The 22,304-nt window shown below is 41.6% G+C and overlaps 1 protein-coding gene and 1 long non-coding RNA gene across 10 annotated transcripts in view; one reads left to right on the top strand and one right to left on the bottom strand.

The window, feature by feature from the left end:
* LOC148386691 (rho GTPase-activating protein 26-like) overlaps positions 1 to 22,304 on the top strand; it is a 76,613-nt gene that overhangs the window by 50,289 nt on the left and 4,020 nt on the right. For all 7 annotated transcript variants that reach the window (XM_088399501.1, XM_088399500.1, XM_088399498.1 and 4 more), the window contains 19 exons: positions 3,828 to 3,923; positions 4,768 to 4,829; positions 4,954 to 5,025; positions 7,270 to 7,371; positions 7,435 to 7,545; positions 7,652 to 7,756; positions 8,034 to 8,163; positions 8,348 to 8,448; positions 9,110 to 9,204; positions 9,377 to 9,455; positions 9,847 to 9,883; positions 10,253 to 10,318; positions 10,460 to 10,534; positions 10,739 to 10,823; positions 10,963 to 11,021; positions 13,111 to 13,216; positions 14,616 to 14,775; positions 15,214 to 15,352; positions 15,506 to 15,692. In XM_088399501.1, the coding sequence (XP_088255627.1) occupies positions 3,828 to 3,923; positions 4,768 to 4,829; positions 4,954 to 5,025; positions 7,270 to 7,371; positions 7,435 to 7,545; positions 7,652 to 7,756; positions 8,034 to 8,163; positions 8,348 to 8,448; positions 9,110 to 9,204; positions 9,377 to 9,455; positions 9,847 to 9,883; positions 10,253 to 10,318; positions 10,460 to 10,534; positions 10,739 to 10,823; positions 10,963 to 11,021; positions 13,111 to 13,216; positions 14,616 to 14,775; positions 15,214 to 15,352; positions 15,506 to 15,692 (1,867 nt within the window). The remainder of the gene's footprint in view (positions 1 to 3,827; positions 3,924 to 4,767; positions 4,830 to 4,953; positions 5,026 to 7,269; positions 7,372 to 7,434; positions 7,546 to 7,651; positions 7,757 to 8,033; positions 8,164 to 8,347; positions 8,449 to 9,109; positions 9,205 to 9,376; positions 9,456 to 9,846; positions 9,884 to 10,252; positions 10,319 to 10,459; positions 10,535 to 10,738; positions 10,824 to 10,962; positions 11,022 to 13,110; positions 13,217 to 14,615; positions 14,776 to 15,213; positions 15,353 to 15,505; positions 15,693 to 22,304) is intronic.
* LOC148386692 (uncharacterized) lies at positions 1,342 to 4,207 on the bottom strand. 3 transcript variants are annotated; one of them, XR_015863250.1, is made up of 5 exons: positions 3,738 to 4,207; positions 3,534 to 3,645; positions 3,271 to 3,458; positions 1,904 to 2,003; positions 1,342 to 1,819 (listed from the first exon to the last, which is right to left on the bottom strand). It is a non-coding gene; the product is annotated as an uncharacterized LOC148386692 (long non-coding RNA). The 3 variants fall into 3 exon arrangements; XR_015863249.1 differs by having other exon boundaries at positions 3,271 to 3,645; XR_015863248.1 differs by lacking the exon at positions 3,271 to 3,458 and having other exon boundaries at positions 1,342 to 3,049.

The raw sequence follows: 22,304 nt of genomic DNA, 5'->3' as shown, positions 1-22,304 counted from the left end.
GGGGTGAAGAAAAACTCCATCAACAAAACTGAATTTCTTAACTTTATTTAAACTGATTGCAGGATAATCGTTTTGACCAATGGTGATTTTTGTGTTACTTAATGGAATGGTCCCCCTTAGCACTCGGACTGGTCCGAATGTGATGAAAGCCATCTGCCGAGAGCGACAAAGGGACGGCTTCCAGCGTGTGTACGCTAAATTTGCTTTGTCAACCGGCATGCTGTGTCATGCCTTGGCCTCTGTTTTCATTTTAAGTGAATCCAAATGCGGGCTATTTTTGGGATCGTCTTCCTGGTGCTTTTCTCTTTGTCTGTTTGTGTGTGCATGTGCGTGCTCACTCTAAACTCCACGAGCAAACACACTTTACAAACATTTCTTTTCTTGATGGTTTCAAATTTCCCTTCACGGTTCATTTTTTTTAATTTACAGGCTCTTAGTCATGACCGCTGATCCCAAGTATAAAAACTGCATGACATCATTTTTGTTCAATAATTATAAAAATACTTCATAATGATAAAATGTGAGAAGAATAAAACACTTTAAATAAACATTATATCCCCTTTCACCTTTGTTCTCCCTTATCATAACGTACATTGAATGGTTTTCGTCGTCATCTTCTAAGAATGTCGTTGTGATGTAAGCCAAAGTTCCAGATGTTGCCGTCAACATTATAGCCTGGATGTTTTTTTGACGGTTCTGCTGACAAATGACATCTCAGCTGTTTTGCTGTGTGCGCATAAGTGGATGTATATGCTTGGCGGTGTCTCATCCCGATGACGTGTTTACTGCCCTTGGAAGATGATGAAGTACAAAAAGAGCTACTTTTTCTTGCTCCTCATTTCTCTCGCTTCTAAAGTGATGGAGACTGGAGGTGTTGATAGGTTGATGGGATGGAGTTGCTCTCTTGACACAGCAATTTATTTAAATGGACTTTCTTGTTTGGACAGTGCCTTCCATCAAATTGAGCACATGTGTAGCTCTTGCCTTTCTAGCTGTCATACATCACGAATGGAAAAGACGTCATGCTTCCATGTGCACTTTTAACCTTTGAATATTCACCAATTGGACATTGTGATATTTTAAAATAAATAGTCCAGAGCGATTCTGCTGTTCTCCAGCTGTGTTTGTGGATCACATGGCAACCAGACGATGCCCCCGAGTTATTTTTCCCTAGCACGACAGAAGTGACCCTTTAAAGCCAGACTGAGCCAGATAAAAATGGACAGTTTGTTATCTTGAGTGTTTGTGAACCAAGGTATTGTTTTCCATTGAAATTCATGGAAATCCAATTTAACCGTTCCAGCCTCCCTGATTTTTGTCAGTGGGTAAAATCTCAGATTATTTTTCCATGTCTGATGAAAAATAACAAAACCAAACGGCAAGTTCAGACCCACCCAAATGAGTTTGAACCTGTTATTCAAAGGTCAGATGGACACATGTTGTCACTTGAAACCATCACGTCATCCGCGGATGCTTTCTGTTTCCTGTTTGCGAGCAGATTGTCCTGAATCTTGCTGAAAGGTTGGGAGGAAGAAGCCATCAAATTATGGACGCAATGGGCATTTTCACTTGTTTCACAGGAAATATACAAGGCTCCATGACGTACATTTCAGCCTTTCTAAAGTCAAACGCGGGTCCGGTCACACACACTTAGATCCGAATTAAGAGTTCAAAGGGGAAACTTTTTGCCTACTGAACTGAAACCTCACGGATTTTATGTTCTTCTTAGTTGCCGGGTGTATGAGTGTGGGTCTGTATCCATTCATTCCCATTCTTGTGGGACAAAGATGCAGCAGAGTTCCAGCCACAGCTTGACATCCTGTTGATATCACACAAGGCCATTCTTTTGACTTTTGTGTGTGTGTGTGTGTTAATGCACATTGTACAGTAGAGTTGTACTTACACAGTTCCTTTTGTGCCGTGTATAGAGCTCTCTGTGTGGGCTCATTCCAGCCACTCAAATGTCCTTCACATGTCTTTTTTTGGACAAATAGGCTCCCGTGCTTAGAGTTGTGAATATTTGTAGTTACAATCTGACATGAGAAATCTTCAAGTGGAACATCATGGAAGTCTGACCTTTTCTTGTCACCATCAGCCATAAAATTAATTGAGAAATAAAACCCAAAGAGCCTTGCTCTTTTGTTGTTGTGTCTCAGTGTTACGATAATTATTAATACGATGTCAGACTAGACTTTAGAATGGCGTCAGACTTGACATTAGGCGACTACTGACTGTCTGTGCACGAAGAAAAAAAATCTGTAGTTATGCAATCTCGAACGATAATTGTTTATATTGTGTCGAGCAGAATCACAGCCAACATTCTGGTTTTCAATTTGGAAATCTTTGGCCTTTTATCATGAGGGCTTTGACAGATGAGCTTTATTTACATTTACATGCACCAGTAATTGATACGGCGGCATCAACTAAAACAACAAGTGCACACTATTTTTCCAGCGAGTGATGCAATCTGGGCCGCAGAGCACAACAAAGTCATAAATCACAGCTGAGCCTTGAGTGGTAACAAACGGAGATGATATTCTGGAATATCGTACAATAACACAGTGACACAGAAGCAGAAAGTTTCAGAATTGACTTATTTATACAAAAAATAATGCTGTGTTTTTATTGGCACTGTGAAATGGGTTTGGATTCAATAATATCATAACTTGTGTTATTTTGGCAAGCTTATTTAGCATCGCTTGAAGTGTTATCTGAGAATATTTTTTAAATGGCTACTGCGTGGCTGAAGAAGAAGGGGGGGGGGGGCACGCTCTGCTCTCATGGAGCTGAGAGGAGCTGTCACTGACAGGAAGCAGAAGATGAAGCAGTTTGAGATACGGGCCAAAAATAAGAAAGCCGGCAGTAAGCTGGGGGAGTGGAGAAAGAAGATGTATTGTGTGTTTGGACGTGCATTACATCAGAGGAGCCAGATATGCATGAGGCCACCCAAAACGTTTTTACCTGAAATATGCTGTGCTCTATATTCTCATTAGTTTATAACGTTATGGTCGTCTCAATTTTGCAGTATAGCAAAAAGCTGTTTGGAATGCTGTAAAAAAAAAAAAAAAAAAAAAAGTGGATTTTTGACGATAACAGCAGCTGGTGATAAATTTAGCTTTCCTGAAAGCCAACAGTCATTTTCCATGAATTATTAACAAGTGAGATTTTTTTTTTTTTTTTGCCGTCGTTTGGTAACCCAACACCGGCATTGTCAGCTGTGCATCCACCGGCTCAATGAATCACTTAGTTAGTAACACGTGGATGACTTACCCACATTTGCTTTCAAGCAAGCTGTGTTATACGGTTTCAATATGACATCAAAAGTTGTTTTTTTAAAAAAAGGAATGTTTGTTTTTATAGCTGGGATCAAATGTCATTGTGACACACAAAAGCATCCTGGCTCGCACGGATTTTTATAATTTATGTTGATTCCTGTGAGGCAGGAAGGTGACCTCGTCCTGACTTTCATGGAGGGGAAACTCAAGTTAAAATGTGTTGCCCAAAACCCCTTGAAGGGAATTTTTTGCACTTACCCTGAGTGTTACTGATGGATGACTCCCAGGGTGCTCTGCCCCTTTGTTTTGACTTTGACTGATGAAGGCCATTAAATATCACCCATATCCCCTACTAGGATTTTATTCCAGCCTTTAAACAAAAATCACAAGTACCACCTTTTATATATAGTGCTTGGCTGCATCATCAGGAATTTTAAATAAAATATAACTTGTTTTTCTTACCTCCTCCAAGGAGGTATTCATCACCGTTGTTAGCGAGACTATTTTTCTACAGAGCTTGCCCACATGATCACACTTTCTCTTTCACGTCAGGTTTGTCTACGGCCAAGAGGAAATTCGCCGACTCTCTCAACGACTTTAAATTCCAGTGCATCGGGGACGCCGAGACGGATGATGAAATATGCATAGGTGAGCTCGCCGATCACAATAAAGTGGGCAACTTCATTCTGTTTTCCAAAAGAGGCTCTTTGTGCACTGTGTGGTCAGTCCATGAAGAAACCTGTCATGTGACTTATAGCAAACGTACGCTTGAAGCATCCGGAGAAACGTGCTGAGTCGGACCCAACCCTGACATGAAAGTCAATGCTATTGTTTTGTATTGAGAATTGCATCATCATTCATTCCATGAACTCACCCAGGCCTCTTTTAATGTCTGTGGAAACATGTAAGCAACAGTCACCACACCCTTTGTGTGTGTGTGTGTGTGAGTGTGTGTGTGTGAGCAAGCCACCCACTGCTGTTGTTTGACCATCTCCAGCTATCTTGCGTGAACAGCTTGCAGGGCTGCAGCGTTTTTAGCATATCATCACATCATGTTCTGTACAGTGAGTGAATTGAAGTCAGCCTTGTTAAATGAGGTCAAGTTCAACTTCATTTCACTCAAGAGAAGCTCCAAAAAGGGGAAACAGATGGAGAAAAGTTCTTCCAAGTTGCAACCCACATCAAAAACCCATTCAAAAATATGCAGTGCCAACCATCCTTCCAATTTCTGACGATTATTTTGTGGGTTGATTGAGTGACTAAGCTAAGCAAAACTAGGAAAGTGTTTTATTAAAAGTAGCATTCATTTTTATGCATTCCAAAGATCTGATGCGTCCAACTTGGATAAAACTTGAAAGACAAATGTGCTAACAAAACAGTTTTCTGCTGCCTCGTGGCTTTTCATAGAATCCGTTCAAGGTCCAAGGAGAGAAATGGAACATCCCTGCTAACACCTGCATGCTCACTGATTTTCTACCATTTTCCTCCCTAGCCAAGTCTCTTCAGGAATTTGCAGCTGTTCTCCAAAACCTGGAGGATGAGCGGACACGCATGGTAAGTTGTCTGCTATACACTTCCTCAATAAAACTGCATTCATATAAATACAGATGATACGTGTTCAGAATTTTGTATGATTCGTTCACATCAGATGCTTTTTCCATAATCTGTTTGCCCTCAGATTGAAAACGCCAATGATGTGCTCATTATGCCTCTGGAGAGGTTCAGGAAAGAGCAAATCAGTGCAGCTAAGGTAAGTCTGCAAAGTCTTTGTCACCAACAACATTCAGTCCATCAGCATCCGTCACATTCATCCATTAATCAATAAAGAGCCTTTTAGCTGCCCTAACATCCGCTTTGCTAATATTGTTATGCAATAATAGCCGCAGCTCATTTTCAGAGGCTTAGGGACTGCTTCGAAAAGTGTAAACGTGGAAAATGTAGGCGCTTTATTTTACAGCTCTTTTGTTCGATCGTTGAGGTATGTCGAATATTTCGGTCATGTGATCCTCCAGCTGTCCAAGCATTCGTTTATTACCTGGCTTAAATTACATGCAACTCCAACATTCCAGTTTTTTATCACGCTTGTAAAACACATCTAGAACACAAATAAACTAGTCTTCTCTCTCCGCGCCTGTGGTCCAAATCAAAGCATCGCAACAAGACCCGCTGAGGATCTTAAATAGTGCTGACGTAATAGTACCACTAACGCACGTCACAGTGAATTTACATCACGGTGTCCCCCTTTGGCAAATATTGGACGTGATTTATTCTGACAATGAGCTGTTCTGTTTCGTCAGGCACTCCTGCAAGTGCATAGGAGTTTCACTTCTGAGTGAATCAGAGGATAAAGAATATGTACATTGTCTGTCTACATGTTCTGCTCCATTGATGCTAGTTTTCTTAGCCATTCTATGGTATTTTGCAGGTATTACTGTATTTATACTCTCTGATGCTGCCAACCCCCCCTCCCATACACACACTCACTTGTATGTTCATTAGCTATGTGACCCAGAAAAGTCACCACAGGGGTTCCTCATTTATAGCTGAACGCATCTCCCCCCTCCTTTGGCAGCAGGTCATAGCTTGATTGCATGGTGGACAGATTAAACTGTGATTGCACCTAATCTTGGCGGTGAGTCCATGGTGAGTGCTAATCCGAGTTTAGCCTTGAAAGGAGTGACATCTTTGCCTGGTACACACCTCTCACCTTGCCCTAAGGTCTCACCCACTTGGCAAAACTTCAACACATGGATTGAGAAAATCAATATTTTGAAATATACATACTGGGCTGTTTGGCATACTTTAGACTTTGGTCAGGATTATTTCATGCTGGATTACTGGCGAGGCAAAGGTCCAAGCAGTCTGCTGTTATGATTGCTGTCCACTGGGTTTGCAGATGTGATGAAAAGTTGAGTCGTGTTCAACATTCCTATTTTTCACACCCGCCCTTGATTTTGTCAGCCATGTGTACTTGACAGTGCTTCAATATGTGGCATTCTGGGGACATATACTGCCCTCTGCTGGTTGATTTAGAAAGCACTAGTTGAAAATGTATTTATACCCAATAATTGAGGCCTGTCTCAATTTAAAAACAAAAAGACTTAACAAGTATCAATGTACTGACCAACATTAGAGTTCACCTCACTTGTACATACTGAACACAATCTCTGTGATATGATGCTGACTTGAATTATTTTTAAGTGTACCACTAGATAGCGCCATTGTACTACACTTTTGGTTTACATACGTTCATAGTTAGAAGTAGCCATTGATGTGTGGGGGCAGCATTCCTCATCTCTGATGCCAGCTGTTGACTCATCCTAATTTTTACGATTCATACCGCACTTGTTTTGGAATTCACATGAAGTCGTAAAAGATCATGTGTTTGGATTTATTTGGGTGTGTCAGCAAATGTAATGTAATGAATTGTGGCATTAAGTAGCAGCGCGTTGGGATAGTGATTCATCTTCCTGCCTCACTGTTGAGGATCCTCGGGTTAGAATCCGCACTCCAAAACCATGCACGTCAGACTTTAAATCGTCCACAAGTGCGAATGGATCTCAGCTGGATTGGCTTCGGGCTACCATGACCCAGACTATCATGACCCTGTACAGGATAACAGAGCTATTAAAAAAAAATGGATTGAAGATTCCTTTCTGATAAGAAATATTTCAATTCTTAACAGACAACAGCACATGGTTAGAATGTTGGTGTGCGGTTCCGTGTCATTGTCTGCGTTTTATCATCCATCTGTCGTTTAATGACAGACGCATTCATGAAACAGCCTATTATTTAACAGACAGCTGCGTTCCCTCGAGGAGCACAACTCGAGTAAATCACATCACCCAATTCACATGATGCTTTTCCACTGTGGTGTTAAAACACTGCTTTGACTCGCCTTGTCACGATATGAAGCACGCAAGCACATCCCAATTCATAATAATTATGCTCATTTTCAAAAACCAAAATCCCAAAAAATGTTTTTTTCTCACAGGAAGCCAAGAAAAAATACGACAAAGAAACAGAGAAGTATTGTGCAGTACTAGAAAAGCATCTGAGTCTTTCTGCAAAGAAAAAAGAGTCACATCTGCATGAAGTAAGTCTTTTTTTTTTTTTTTGAACTTTCTATCACACGTCCCATAATTTTTGTTCCGGGCAGGCCGACAACCAGGTGGATACCGTGCGGCAGCATTTTTATGAAGTTTCTTTAGAGTATGTCTTCAAAGTGCAAGAGGTCCAAGAGAGAAAGATGTTTGACTTTGTGGAGCCTGTAAGTCCAACTCATGGAATTTTTTCATGTCTGTGTCAAATCCAACCGTCAGTGGACACTTCATTAGGTACACTCTGTCATGTGTCAACTCTATTTGCTCCTTTAGCTGCTGGCCTTCCTCCAAGGCCTCTTCACCTACTATCACCATGGTTACGAGCTGGCAAAGGACTTCAATCACTTCAAGACGGACCTCACAATCAGCATACAGAATGTAAGTTCACCTGCAGGCAAAAGTGGTGGTGGGGGTGGGGGGCAATGCTCTTGCAGGCCCCCCTCTAGCGCTGCCAAAGGCGTATTGGTTTTGTTTTTTCTCCCTGTTTATTTTTTCATTTGATTTTTTAAAATATTTATAGTATACCCTATAGATTTGGATGTCCATTCTGTTTCACAATTTGATATTTTTAGCTGAAAAAAGACTGAAAATGGCCTTGTTGGAATAACATGTGCTTGAAGTGCTCAGAGTTGATCTCCCTCTTTTTTGTTCACAGACGCGGAACCGTTTCGAGAGCACGAGGTCCGAGGTGGAGAGTCTGATGAGGAAGATGAAGGAGAATCCGCATGAGCATAAGAGCATCAGTCAGCATACCATGGAGGGATATCTGTATGTGCAGGAGAAGCGTATGTACATGCACACACACACACAGACACGCACTCTCAAGAAATGACAGCAGACTGTAACGCAAATCATACAAAGTGAATGAACTAGCAAAACATGGCATGTTTTGCTTTCCACAAGCAATTGTTGAATGAATGACCTCATGGATAACTGTCATGTATGTTGTTTTATTCCTCCCTCCCACAGGCTCCTTTGTGTCCTCCTGGGTGAAGTACTACTGCACGTACCACCGGGAGCCAAAGCGGGTCACCATGGTCCTGTTTGACCCCAAATCGGGGGGCAAAACTGTAAGTAGCACCACTTTGCTCGTTGCACAGTTGCCTCTGCAGCGCTGACAAGTTCTGACTCATCCAGTGTGGTGTTTTGGTTGCGTACAGTCATACCTGTAGAAACCCATTTAGAAAGAAATCATATCTTCACATAACTACACAAATACTGCGTGTGCGTAAGCAGCATGACTCCCAACTGTGGTTTTCGCCTACGCACCGGATAAGCCACAGCTGATACAAGTTCAGGCTTGAGTTCTGGGGAAATAGCTTCTCATTTTGTGCAAGTGCTACAGAAAGCAAGTTAAAGCAGAGCCTGTTAAAAACGGGAGTCACTGTGGAAAAGATTTGGAAAAGTATTTTTGAAAAGTGTTTTGTCGCCATGAAAATGTTGCTACATATTGAAGTAAAATTTGCCTGAATTTCATTGGCTGTTCTAGATAGAGCAAAAGTGACATAACACAGGAAACATAAAGGGGTGAGGGAATTTCCACACATGGACACACCCACCTCACATTTGGATGACCCATGTTGGTCTTTTTTTGTGAGTGGTTAAATTTAGGCCGATGTGCATAAAATATAAAAAAAAATCCAATGTGGACTTATGCAATGGATTGTTTCGTAAGGCAGTTGAGCAGAACTGTGTTGCAATTGAGTGCCAAATTTGTGTCTTGTCGGTCAGGGTGAGGAGGAGAGCTTCATCCTCAAGTCCTGCACCAGAAGGAAAACAGACTCCATTGAAAAAAGATTTTGCTTTGATGTGGAAGCTGTGGACAGGTGAGATTTAAGATGCCTTTTGACAAGTGGAATTGCAGTAAGCATAATGCACACAAGGGGGTGCTACTCATCTCATTTTTAATATGCCAAGTGAGCAATGTATGTATATCAATGTGTATATATATATGTGGACTTGTCCTTATTTTTTTCCCCTTGTATTCTTTGTATTCAGGCCGGGAATGATCACAATGCAGGCTCTGTCAGAGGAGGACCGCAGATTGTGGATGGAGGCCATGGATGGTAGAGAGCCGGTACGTTGTCACGGTTACCATAGAGGCACTGTTACACCACAGCATGATGGAGAGGGACTACTTTTTTAGGAAGTTACTTTTTGCTATCTTTAATGAAATATGCATTAAAGCAAACACTTGAATGCCACACATTTACAGAGGAGCTTGAGCTTTCCATTTCCATTCCAACTGAAAGCCTAAAGCCTGCTTGTTATATGCCATTTATATTATGACATTTATTTATATTCCTTTGTGTCAGCTTTACGTAAATCACAGGAAGTGCATTAGTGACCTTGAATTTTCAAAATTAGTTGCATTTGTGATGTACAAATCAAAGAAGTAGGGAAAAAAACATCAGCTACATCTGATAGACTACTTATGTTTATTTTCTAAATCTATGTTCTATTTTTAGGTGTACAATCTCAACAAGGACAACCATACGGAAGGCAGTAAGTTGCTCGAGTTACATATGACTCTGAAATAATTATGGATATTTAGTTTATAAAATAAGACAATATCCCGTTATTAGTGGAACACTCATTGGAAACAATAGAAAATGTAGTTGCATACAATCCCAAGAGCCATGTTAAAAAAAAGCCTGTATTACATTGTTTAATTTGTGAAGGCAAGGTTTTAAAAATAGCCTTTGACTGTTAGATTTGCTTGTGTAACCTAATTTAAGCAGTCAGTTGTTTCTTGTTTGCACAACAAGTTGCTGGGCCAATATTCAATTAGGCTGTATATTTGCTATTATATTTGTTTTTGTTTTTTTACAAATTTTAATTTTCTCTTTCTTCTACCTCTTTTCTTTTTATCAGTGGCCCAGCTGGATGTGATCGGGTTCAACGTGATGAAAAAATTCATTTATGCAGTGGAGACGAGAAGTATGACGGAGACCACAAAAGATTCCTTGCACACACGCCGAGCTTTAAAATGCAATCTAATTCTCAATCTCTCAGTAAAGCAGGCTGCGCGAGTTATGGGTGGATAAAGGCCTCATAAAAACATGTTGAACTTCTTTTCAGGTATCGACGAGCAGGGCTTGTACAGAATCGTTGGCGTCAGCTCTCGAGTGCAGAAACTATTGAGCCTCGCCATGGGTAAGCGCAAAAAATACACCCACGTTATCTAAAATCTTATTTGTGGGGACTCCTTTTTTTTTTTTTATTCTCTACATTTTCAACACAGCTCAATACTGAAAATGTGACCTTTCTGTTGCAAGAAAAATCTAAGCTCCTTTCAAATAGGCCTTACTGCTTGAGTCATTCTTATTATTATTTTTTAATGTGATCATTCTTCATCAGATCCGAAGACATGCGCTGATGTGGAGCTGGAAAACCCCGAGTGGGAAATTAAGACCATCACCAGTGCTATCAAGCACTATCTCAGGTATGTGCAAAAAGCTAATGATAATGTTAATACATCTTTTATTTTTCCTACACTGCAGTAATTGCAAAGATATATTCCATTGTATACATCTTTTTGCACATATGTAACAACCTTAATCTTTTTTTTTTTCTTATTATAGGGTGCTCCCTGCACCTCTCATGACATATCAGTATCAGAGAAGTTTCATCAAGGCTGCAAGTGAGTATTGAGGAAAATGTTAACTACATATGTAAAAGAGTCCTTGGCATGAACTCGCCAGTTAATTTATTGTGCCAGCGCCACCCACGAAGCTTGGCGGACACCCACAGTGCCGCCGTGGGTATACCTCGCACTGACTCAATTGGTTCAATTCCTCCCCACACTTTTGCTTCAATCTGGCCTCCAAAAAGCTCAGGTACAGACGCTGCCTTCCAGATTATGTCACCGACTTGCTTTTCCTGTTTGTGCGCGGTGAAGCCTCTCCAAAACGGACAAAGGAAGTCCAGGAAATGACAGAGTGTCTGGCCGGGCCACCAGGAAAGGGCCAAGCGGGCGAGAAAAAGCGAAAGAAAACACCACATTGATAGTTTTCTTTTAACCTTTTGTACCAATCGTAAAAACTGAAAGTGTAGTCGCTTTTCAACGCAGAGCTGGAATTTCGTTCTTGCCGTTAAACGCATATGGTTTCGTTTATGCGTCCACCGTAATTTGCATGACTTTGTGTGAATCCATATGTGCAGCGTTTATGACGCCAAACTATTTGAGATGTTTTCAGGCAAGTTTCAGGGTGATTTAAGGACTGCGTCCCGACATGAACTCTTTGCTACGCACCTCCCCTTTTTTTTTTTTTTGTATGTTACTCCCCGCCCAACCCACAGGCCCCCATCTGGCTTCTCACTCCTCATCTGGTTTCAGATCCGCTACGCTCAACTGTCTTTGAATGCCCGTTAAAGCTGAGCAGCGGGGTTTAATGTGGTGGAAAGGGGAGAAGAACAGCTGGATACCTGACAGAATGTGCAAAAATATTGAGACACATTTAGTTGGCTTTGATTATCGGTGGTGCTGTTGATTCAGTCTAACTTAGTTTGCGGTTGGTACAAAGGCGAGGCAGCACTTAGCATGTCTGCATAACAGGCAAAAGTTAAATCCCAATTTTGCAGCACTTGGACTTGTTCCTATATTTTTCGTGCGCACTAGCCAAGGTGTCCCCAGCTTCTCGCTCAGCTGGGATAGACTCCAGTTCCTCTCGACCTTGATAAAGAGAAGCGGTCATAGGAACTGGATGAATGTATAATTTTCCACATAGGCATCAAGGACTTTTTTTTTTTATTTGTTCAAACATCCGACTGCTTCCTGCTACATGAGTCATCCATTGTTTCTTATTGTGGCTTATTGTTGGATTTTCCTCCTGGGTAATGTATCCAAGGGTCATCGAATCAGATTGGCCTGGTATTTAATGGCCGTCAATGAGTGACAAGAAGGTAATAGATCAGGAAATCAATGAAGGAAAAATAGAAGGCTGCTACTTTGGTAGCACAGTTTGTTGAAATGTTGCCAAACACAAACTGTTGATGTTGTATTATTTGGAATATGCAATCAATTAAATAGAGATAAGGTGTTTGTTTATCCCAATTTTATATTTTGGTTTTGAAACACACTTCTAACTCCATTTTCAAAGCCATCAAAATCATTAATAATCCATCTGACTTTAAACATGAATGATTCATAACAAAAAACAGGCTGTACAGCGAATGCACGCTTCAGTGTGTGGTTAACATTTGTTCTTCTTACATCATCAAAGTGCCTTTTTGCATAAGATATGTTTTGTTGAAATATTAATGAACATTGGTTTCAAAATGTCATACAGTTGAACAGTGTTTAATGATTTGATAAATTGATGAATTGCTTTTCGTGAATGCACGACTCAGCTTTTCAATCACTGCTCGTTTTTAATTTTCCCTTCACAACCCACTTTCGACATCTCCTGCCGTGCTCGGGAGATGGGAAAACCATCAAAACCGTCAAAAGCTCCAAACCAAGGACGGCTCACTCCACCTCGCAGTGCTTTTACGACTTCCTTAATATGCCTTTGGCACTTTGCTGCTATTGAGCAAAGCACTGGAAAACTGGTTAGAAAATAAATAGGTCATTTGAAGAAAAAAAAATGGTTACGCAGTAGTCAACAGCAGATTATACAATCGAAATTCATTTCTCTGTGACCGTCCATACTTGGATTATTTTACAATCTTGCATTTTGAGGCATGTTCAGTTTTAAGGCTCCATAAAAGTTTGACCTCTTCTTTTGCAGAGTTGGACAATCCCGAGGCCAGGGTGACAGAAATCCACAGCCTGGTGCACCGACTGCCTGAGAAGAACCGGCAGATGTTGGAGATGCTCATGAAACATCTGTCCAAGTAGGTGGAAATTGAAAAAAAAAAAAAACATGAAACAGCGACTGACCTCAACACTTCATTTGAAGCTTAGCCATTGGTTGTTCTTCACCCTCAGGAAGGTGTCAAGCTCTGTATAATCTTTTTCCCAAATGGAGGTTTGCATTAAAAAGTGGAATACTATCCAGCATTCATGATTCTATTACCTTCTTTGGCAAGGTAGCATGTGAGCTAGACTGTGATTAGTCAAGGAAGCTCCCATTTCATGTCGATACACAAAGCCAAACTTTGTTTTAAAGCGGCATACGTCCAATTTAAAAAGAGAGCCAGTGTAGCGTTCTTTTTGAAATGACTTTTTCCCCAACATGAAGTCCAAATGTAATGAAGGCAGTTTGATGTGTTTTGGCCTGCAACTCATCAAATCGTTGTTCGTTTAAAATGCAACCGACGCTGTAAGACGATCGCTTGGAGTCCACTTTAAGCAGATGCTGACGACTTGGCCAGATGATCTTCCTTCCAAAAGAATTGGCACAGCGGCGACCATTCATAGGATGCCACAGACTGTTTATTAGACGTTGCTTTGTGGTTTGAGCGGTTATCTCACCGTTACTTTCAATGGGCGAGTCGACTTGTGTTTTTCTTTCGCCCCCCCCCGCCGCTGACATCTGTGAAGATGAATGAGACCATCTCAGAAGAAGATGATCTTAAAAAGATTAAAGAAATCCTTTGAGTGTTCCAATACTTTTGCATCGGATGGAAATGCAATTTCCATTCATTCAAAGCTCAACTGTCAAACCGACAAAGATATAAATTGCCTATCTGTCAGGTTGGGAGGTTAACCAAGCAACATCTGCTACCGTGACAGCTGCACAGCCCATAACACTCGGATTATGTCGAGTTATACGTCTAATAGTGCTAAACAGACTTGTGGTGGTGACACTCCAAACCAAGGTCACATTGTAGTCATAGCTTCTTTCGGAGGGCCATTATGACTGTCAACCCTAATTCTAGTATGAAACACTACTTTGAAACCCTAACCCTTGTTTGAAACCCTAACCCTAGCTTTAAACCCTACTTTGAAACCCTAACCCTAGATTAAGACTGCCCTCTAATCCTTCTGGTTTACGTCGCTTACTTCTGCAGCAGACTCGTAAAATGCTCTGCAGCAAATAGAACATTAGGAAAGGGTTTGAAAAGCTCCTACAATATCAAATCCGACTCTTTGTTTTCTTTTTGACCTCATTCAAGATGAAGTAATTATATTGTAATGAGTTTGTCTGCTGGTTTGTTTGCAAGTGAGCGACTTCACTTATTTCTTCAATTGACAACAACTTGGGTCAACCAAGTGCATCCATGATTCTTTTTTTTTCCATTCCATTTTTCATTGAGAAGGCAAAAAAAAATCATAATTCTACTCTTTCAGTGTGGCCAGTCACCACCAGCAGAACCTGATGACGGTTGCCAACCTGGGCGTGGTTTTCGGACCGACTCTTCTCCGTCCACAAGAAGAGACAGTGGCAGCCATCATGGACATCAAGTTCCAGAACATCGTGGTGGAGATCCTCATTGAGCACCACGAGAGGGTATGCACAATCTATATGTGTGCGCCTTGACAAAGTATAGCATGTTTTGATTGATAGATTCCAGATTGTATTAAGAAAGCATGCAAAGGTGTCAAGATCAAATATATTTAGTCCAGAGAGAATTTCTATGTAGGCTTCTGCACATTACCAAATGCACTTAAGTGCAACTAATGCAACGGCACGTACTCTTTGTAGTCACGCTTGTCTTTAGCCGGGCTGTGTACAGGTGTCGCCACGGCAACAGCACAAATAACAAGCAGAAGATTAGATGGAGCAGCGCACACGGATTCTGTTTGTCTAGCGAAGGACGCAAAACATCATGCACGCACACACACATACATTTGTCACGTTCATCCGCTAATTAATCATGAGCCTTTTAGCGAGCTGCTTTTGTTCCACTGACTGATGGTCAACACATCTCAATGTTCCTCGATGCAGATATTCAAAGACGCACCTGCTGGAGGTTTAAGCAACTCTCAACTCAACCAACCCAGAAGAAGAAGCACTGAGAGTAAAGCTCCGTCCTGTATTGAAAGACCTCTTACGCTCTTCCAGACACCAACACATTCCGTCAAAGGTGAGCTGGACGGCCAATGCAAATTTGACATTTCATTTTTCTACATTTTATCACTTGGCAATTTCACTTACTCATCCAATGTGCCAGCTAATCGTGTAGCTTCTGAGAATGAATGGTGCGACAGGCTTTCATGACAGTCCTTGATCGTTGAAGGTGAGAAGAGAAACAGCATCGTCAACGAGCCGCAGCAAGCCGTGTCATCTTCGGCCAACTGCAACAGCAGCGGTAGCAGCGGCGGCAGCAGCAGCAGCAGCACTAGCGGCCAAAGTCTAACGCCCCGACACAGCCTGATCAGCAACGACGGCGAGCAAGACACCAAGCACATCCGTCCCAGCTCACTGTGAGTGCCACAAAACACACATGGCGGTTGTGGGTGGGCAAGGAGATCTCAGGAGGGTTCACAAAATCAAAAAAAAATAATATCAATAAAGATTCATTATGAGGAACGAGTGGAAATGTCAGGGTTTACAAAATACCTAAAAGTTGATTATCTGGCCTAGCACCTATTTTTGGTGGTGACCAGTGCCCCTATGGCCCCCCCCTCTAGATCCGCCTGTGCTGAGGTATATGTGGACGTTAACTGAATTAGGTCAACATTGAACTGGCTCAGCTGTCTCACCCACACACTCCCCTGGCGCCTTTATTGTCAAAACGTTCCTCCAAAAGAACAAATGGCGCGTGCACGTGCCGCTACTCGGCTGTCGGCGAGCACAATGCAAGTAAAATATCCATCTGTTGAAATGGTCATGATGATTCCAGTTGTTCTGGTATCCCTAAAGGACAGGGAATCAAAGAAAATTGATTGTAGCCTAAAGCCAGATGAAATATCTTGAGCTGACAGAAAATAATATGACAATAAAACTGTAAAGCTGAGAAGAGGAATTGGATTTAAAGATGATGTATTGTATTTTGTCTTGAAGACCTCCACTTTTTCTTCTGCATAGCAAATCTATCTTAACGTATGCTTTCTAACATCCCCGAACCATTAGCGCCTGTAGTGCCTCATTCTTACAATAACATGCCATTTAACGTGATGAGTATTAATGCATTCCTTGTATGAACATGACGCTTCCAGAAAAGAAGTCTTGTACTAAGAGTCATTAAGTTGTCTCAGTAGAAAATGTCAAACGTTTTGGAATAGATGAAAAAAATCAAGTTGAGCTTGGCTTTTAAAAGTTGAATTCATTCTGTTTGTGAGTTCAAATCTCAGTAGGTTCCAAAACATTTTATCATGGAAAAATGTGCCGACTATACTATACTGCTCCATAAAAGCATACATGCACTTTCCATTCAATGTGGGGGTTCTATAGTGTAGTGGTTAGTGCACTAGACTTTAACCCCATTGACCTGAGTTCAAATCCCAGTAGGTTCTAAAATATTTTATCATGGAAAGATTTGCACTGATCGCTTGTGAGCTGCTTCATAAAAGCATACATGTACCTTCTGTGTAACATGAGGGTTCAGTAGTGTAGTGGTTAGTGCACTGGACTTTAATACCATTGACCTGAGTTCAAATCTCAGTCTGTTCCAGAACATTTTATCATGGAGAAATTTGCCTACTATACTGTTCGCTTGTGAGCTGCTCCATAAAACCATACATGTACCTTCTATGGTATATGTGAGTTCCGTAGTGTAGTGGTTAGTGCAGTGGACTTTAACCCCAGTGCCCCAAGATCAAATCCTATTGGTTCTAAAATATTTTATCATGGAAAAATTTGCATAGTTTGCTTGTGAGCTGCTCCATAAAAGCCTACATGTACCTTCTTTGTAATGTGAGGGTTCCGTAGAGTAGTGGTTAGTACACTGCACTTTAACCCTAGCGACCTAAGTTCAAATCCCAGTAGGTTCCAAAATATTTTATCATGGAAAGATTTGCATACTGTTCGCTTGTGAGTTGCTCCATAAAAGCATACATGTACCTTTCATGGTATATGTGAATTCCGTAGTGTAGTGGTTAGTTCACTGGACGTTACCCCCAGTGACCAGAGTTCAAATCCCAGTCGGTTCCAATACATTTTATCATGGAAAGATTTGCATATATTGTTCACTTGTGAGCTGCTCCATAAAAGCATACATGTACCTTCTATGTAATGTGAAGGTTCTGTAGTGTAGTGGTTAGGGCACTGGACTTTAACCCTAGCGACCTGAGTTCAAATCCCAGTAAGTTCCAAAATATTTTATCATGGAAAGATTTGCATACTGTTCGCTTGTGAGCTGCTCCATAAAAGCATACATGTACCTTCTATGTAATGTGAAGGTTCTCTAGTGTAGTGGTTAATACACTGGACTTTAACCCCAGTGACCCGAGTTCAAATCCCAGTAGGTTCCAAAACATTTTATAATGGAAAGATTCGCTTGTGAGCTGCTCCATAAAAGCATACATGTACCTTTCATTGTACATGTGAATTCCCTAGTGTAGTGGTTAGTTCACTGGACTTTAACCCCAGTGACCAGAGTTCAAATCCCAGTAGGTTCCAATACGTTTTATTGTGGAAAAATCTGCATACACCTGTTCACTTGAGAGCTGCTCCATAAAAGCATGCATGTACCTTCTAAGTAATGTGAGGGTTCTGTAGTGTAGTGGTTTGTGCACTGGACTTCAACACCAGTGACCCGAGTTCAAATCCCAGTAGGTTCCAAAACATTTTATCATGGAAAAATTTGCAGTACTGTTCACTTGTGAGCTGCTCCATAAAAGCATACATGTACCTTCCATGGTATATGTGAGTTCCGTAGTGTAGTGGTTAGTGCACTGGACTTTGATCCCAGTAACCAGAGTTCGAATCCCAGTAGGTTCCAATACATTTTATCATGGAAAAATGTGCATACACCACTGTTCACTTGTGAGCTGCTCCATAAAAGCATACATGTACTTTCCATACAGTGTGAGGGTTCCATAGTGTAGTGGTTAGTGCACTGGACTTCAACCCCAGTGACCTGAGTTCAAATCCCAGTAGGTTCCAAAACATTTTATCATGGAAAAATTTGCATTACTGTTCACTTGTTAGAGCTTGGGTTAGGGTTAGAGCTACTGTTAGAGCTCGGGTTAGGGTTAGAGCTAGGGTTAGACTTAGGGTTAGGGTTAGGGTTAGAGCTCGGGTTAAGGTTAGAGCTAGGGTTAGGGTTAGGGTTAGAGCTCAGGTTAAGGGTAGAGCTTGGGTTAAGGTTTGACTTAGAGCTAGGGTTAGAGTTAGGGTTAGGGTTTAGGGTTTAGGATTAGAGTTAGAGCTAGTGTTAGGGTTAGAGCTAGGGTTAGAGTTAGGGTTAGGGTTAGGGTTTAGGGTTAGGGTTTGAGCTCGGGTTAAGGTTAGAGCTTGAGTTAAGGTTAGAGTTCGAGCTAGTGTTAGGGTTAGAGCTAGGGTTAGAGCTAGGGTTAGAGTTAGGGTTAGGGTTTAGGGTTAGGGTTAGGGTTTCGGGTTTCGGGTTAGGGTTAGAGCTCGGGTTAAGGTTAGAGCTTGGGTTAGAGCTAGGGTTAGGGTTAGGGTTAGGGTTAGAGCTCGGGTTAAGGGTAGAGCTTGGGTTAAGGTTTGACTTAGAGCTAGTGTTAGGGTTAGGGTTAGAGCTAGGGTTAGAGTTAGAGTTAGGGTTAGGGTTAGGGTTTAGGGTTAGGGTTAGGGTTAGAGCTCGGGTTAAGGTTAGAGCTTGGGTTAAGGTTTGAGTTAGAGCTAGTGTTAGGGTTAGAGCCAGTGTTAGAGCTAGGGTTAGAGTTAGGGTTAGGGTTAGGGTTTAGGGTTTAGGGTTAGGGTTAGAGCTCGGGTTAAGGTTAGAGCTTGGGTTAGGGTTAGAGTTAGAGCTAGTGTTAGGGCTAGAGCTAGGGTTAGAGCTAGGGTTAGAGCTCGGGTTAAGGTTAGAGCTTGGGTTAAGGTTTGAGTTAGAGCTAGTGTTAGGGTTAGAGCTAGGGTTAGAGCTAGGGTTAGAGTTAGGGTTAGGGTTTAGGGTTAGGGTTAGAGCTCGGGTTAAGGTTAGAGCTTGGGTTAGGGTTAGAGTTAGAGCTAGTGTTAGGGTTAAAGTTAGAGCTCGGGTTAAGGTTAGAGCTTGGGTTAAGGTTTGATTTAGAGCTAGTGTTAGGGTTAGAGCCAGGGTTAGAGCTAGGGTTAGAGTTAGAGTTAGGGTTAGGGTTAGGGTTTAGGGTTAGAGTTAGAGCTAGTGTTAGGGTTAGAGCTAGGGTTAGAGTTAGAGTTAGGTTTAGGGTTAGGGTTTAGGGTTAGGGTTAGAGCTCGGGTTAAGGTTAGTGCTTGGGTTAAGGTTTGAGTTAGAGCTAGTGTTAGGGTTAGAGCTAGGGTTAGAGTTAGGGTTAGGGTTAGGGTTTAGGGTTAGAGCTCGGGTTAAGGTTAGAGCTTGGGTTAGGGTTAGAGTTAGAGCTAGTGTTAGGGTTAGAGCTAGGGTTAGAGCTAGGGTTAGAGTTAGGGTTAGGGTTAGGGTTTAGGGTTAGGGTTTGAGCTCGGGTTAAGGTTAGAGCTTGGGTTAAGGTTAGAGTTTGAGCTAGTGTTAGGGTTAGAGCTAGGGTTAGAGTTAGGGTTAGGGTTTAGGGTTTAGGGTTAGGGTTTATATATATATATATATATATATATATATATTAAAAAAAAAAAAAAAAAAAAAACTTTTCCTCACCCCCCGTGGGTGGTCTCTTTTTCCCTTCAAGCTCGGGTCCTCTACCAGAGGCCTGGGAGCTTGAGGGTTCTACGCAGTATCTTTGCTGTTCCTAGTACTGCACTTTTCTGGACTGAGATGTCAGATGTTTTTCCTGGGATCTGTTTCAGCCACTCCTCCAGTTTGGGGGTTACTGCCCCTAGTGCTCCAATGACCACAGGTACCACTGAAGTCTTAACTCTCCAGGTCTTCTCCAGCTCTTCTCTGAGCCCTTGATATTTCTCAAGTTTCTCATGTTCCTTTTTCCTAATATTACCATCATTTGGGATGGCTATGTCAACCACAACGGCTTTCCTCTGCTCTTTGTCCACCACCACAATGTCCGGTTGGTTCGCCATTACTATTATAATAATAATATATATATGTGTGTGTGTGTGTTATCGTGAAAAAAAGTCCTCCTCCCATTCCCTATGAAAGTGATACTTTTTTTTTTTATCTTTTAATGCCAATGTAGTGGCCAGGCGATCGGCGTATTGGGCACCCCTGGTATAGATCAACTATTTTTGCGCCACGGACTCGTGTTGGCTCGTGAGTGAACGATTCGTTCAAAAGAACGAATTTCTTTTCAGTGAACGAGAGTTCATATGACTTCAACCAGTAGGTAGCGGTAATGCGCATTGAAGCTGGTGCCACCTCGCCGTAAAACAAAACGAAGAAGAAAATGACGTCACCAACGAGTCGTGAATTGAATTTCCCGTTACCCGACTGAGCGGGTCTGTGAGGGAACGAGTTAGTGAGTGAGTGATTTACATTTCCAGTTCATCGCGAGAACGGATCAGTGAGGGAACGAATCGTGACTTTCTCGTTCGCGAACGAGTCAATGGGGGAACTGCCCCCTTCCCGTGCGTCAACGGACCAGTCAGTGAACGTGTTGCGTCTCCCTCCAGGCGTGAACTATGTAAGCCAGAATGTCGATTGACGATTTGCCAAGGAAAGAAAGAACCACTCACTGAAACACCACTTCTTTTATGCACGTTTTCTCCAAGCTAACGGCTAACTTTATTGCATGAAGGGATGCGCCGTTATGCAAAAAACGGGGAGATTATGCTTCTCTTTGGGTCATCTTGATTTTATAACACTTCTAGCAGTTTGTCAATAAAGTGTATGCATATCTACGCCTACATATAGTTATCCAACATATCTACTGCAATTTCACATTAGATTGCTGGTTTGAAATTTACTTTTATTATTATTATTATTATTATTATTATTTTTTTTTTTTTTTAATAAACATTAAAACCTGTTAAAACTTGTCTGGTGTTTTATTCCTTGTTTTTATTTTTTTGGGCATGAAAACCAAAATCTGACATTTGGTTAACTGCTTTATATGACATTATGTATATGTGTTGTATGTTGTGTAATATGTGCTGGTGTCCCCCAAAATAAAGAGCAAGTAGTCAAATACACATTCTTGACACGTATACATACAATGCATAAAGTTGTTAGTACACCTGAAAATGGTGGTATACCTAATGGAGTGTCCGTGTGACGTCACATATCAACCAGCCAATCAGGAGGTGGGGGTGAGGGCGGGTGTGGCACTCTTCACTTTCAATTCAGCTTTGGCCATGATTTTTCCCTAATGAAGTGGCCTGTTATTAGGTACACATGAAAATGGCGGTGTACCTAATGGAGTGTCCGGGTGATTCCCTCGTTAAGTGCAGGTGCGTGAAAACTTTTAGCTCCTTTTGAACGTGAAAGAAGCTAAAACTTTTCACGCAGGTGCGCTTAACGAGGGTCACTTGGAATCATGTTGGAATTCGGCCCAAAGGATTAGAGCTTGACACCTGTGACCTTTGACCATAATATTTCCCTAATAAAGTGGCCTGTTATTAGGTACACTTGAAAATGGCGGTGTACCTAATGGAGTGTCCGTGTGATTCCCTCGTTAAGTGCAGGTGCGTGAAAACTTTTAGCTCCTTTTGAATGTGAAAGTGACCAAAAACTTTTCACGCAGGTGCACTTAACGAGGTAATCACATGGACACTCCATTAGGTACACCGCTATTTTAGACTAGAGCTTAACACCTGTGACCTTTGACCATGATATTTCCCTAATAAAGTGGCCTGTTATTAGGTACACTTGAAAATGGCGGTGTACCTAATGGAGTGTCCGTGTGATTCCCTCGTTAAGTGCAGGTGCGTGAAAACTTTTAGCTCCTTTTGTATGTGAAAGTGACCAAAAACTTTTCACGCAGGTGCACTTAACGAGGTAATCACATGGACACTCCATTAGGTACACCGCCATTTTAGACTAGAGCCTAACACCTGTGACCTTTGACCATGATATTTCCCTAATAAAG

The sequence above is a fragment of the Syngnathus floridae genome, chromosome 15 (genome assembly GCF_059516105.1).
Source record: "Syngnathus floridae isolate MCC-2025c chromosome 15, RoL_Sflo_1.0, whole genome shotgun sequence".
Taxonomy (NCBI): Eukaryota; Metazoa; Chordata; class Actinopteri; order Syngnathiformes; family Syngnathidae; genus Syngnathus; species Syngnathus floridae.
This window is presented reverse-complemented; position numbering and strand designations above follow the sequence as displayed.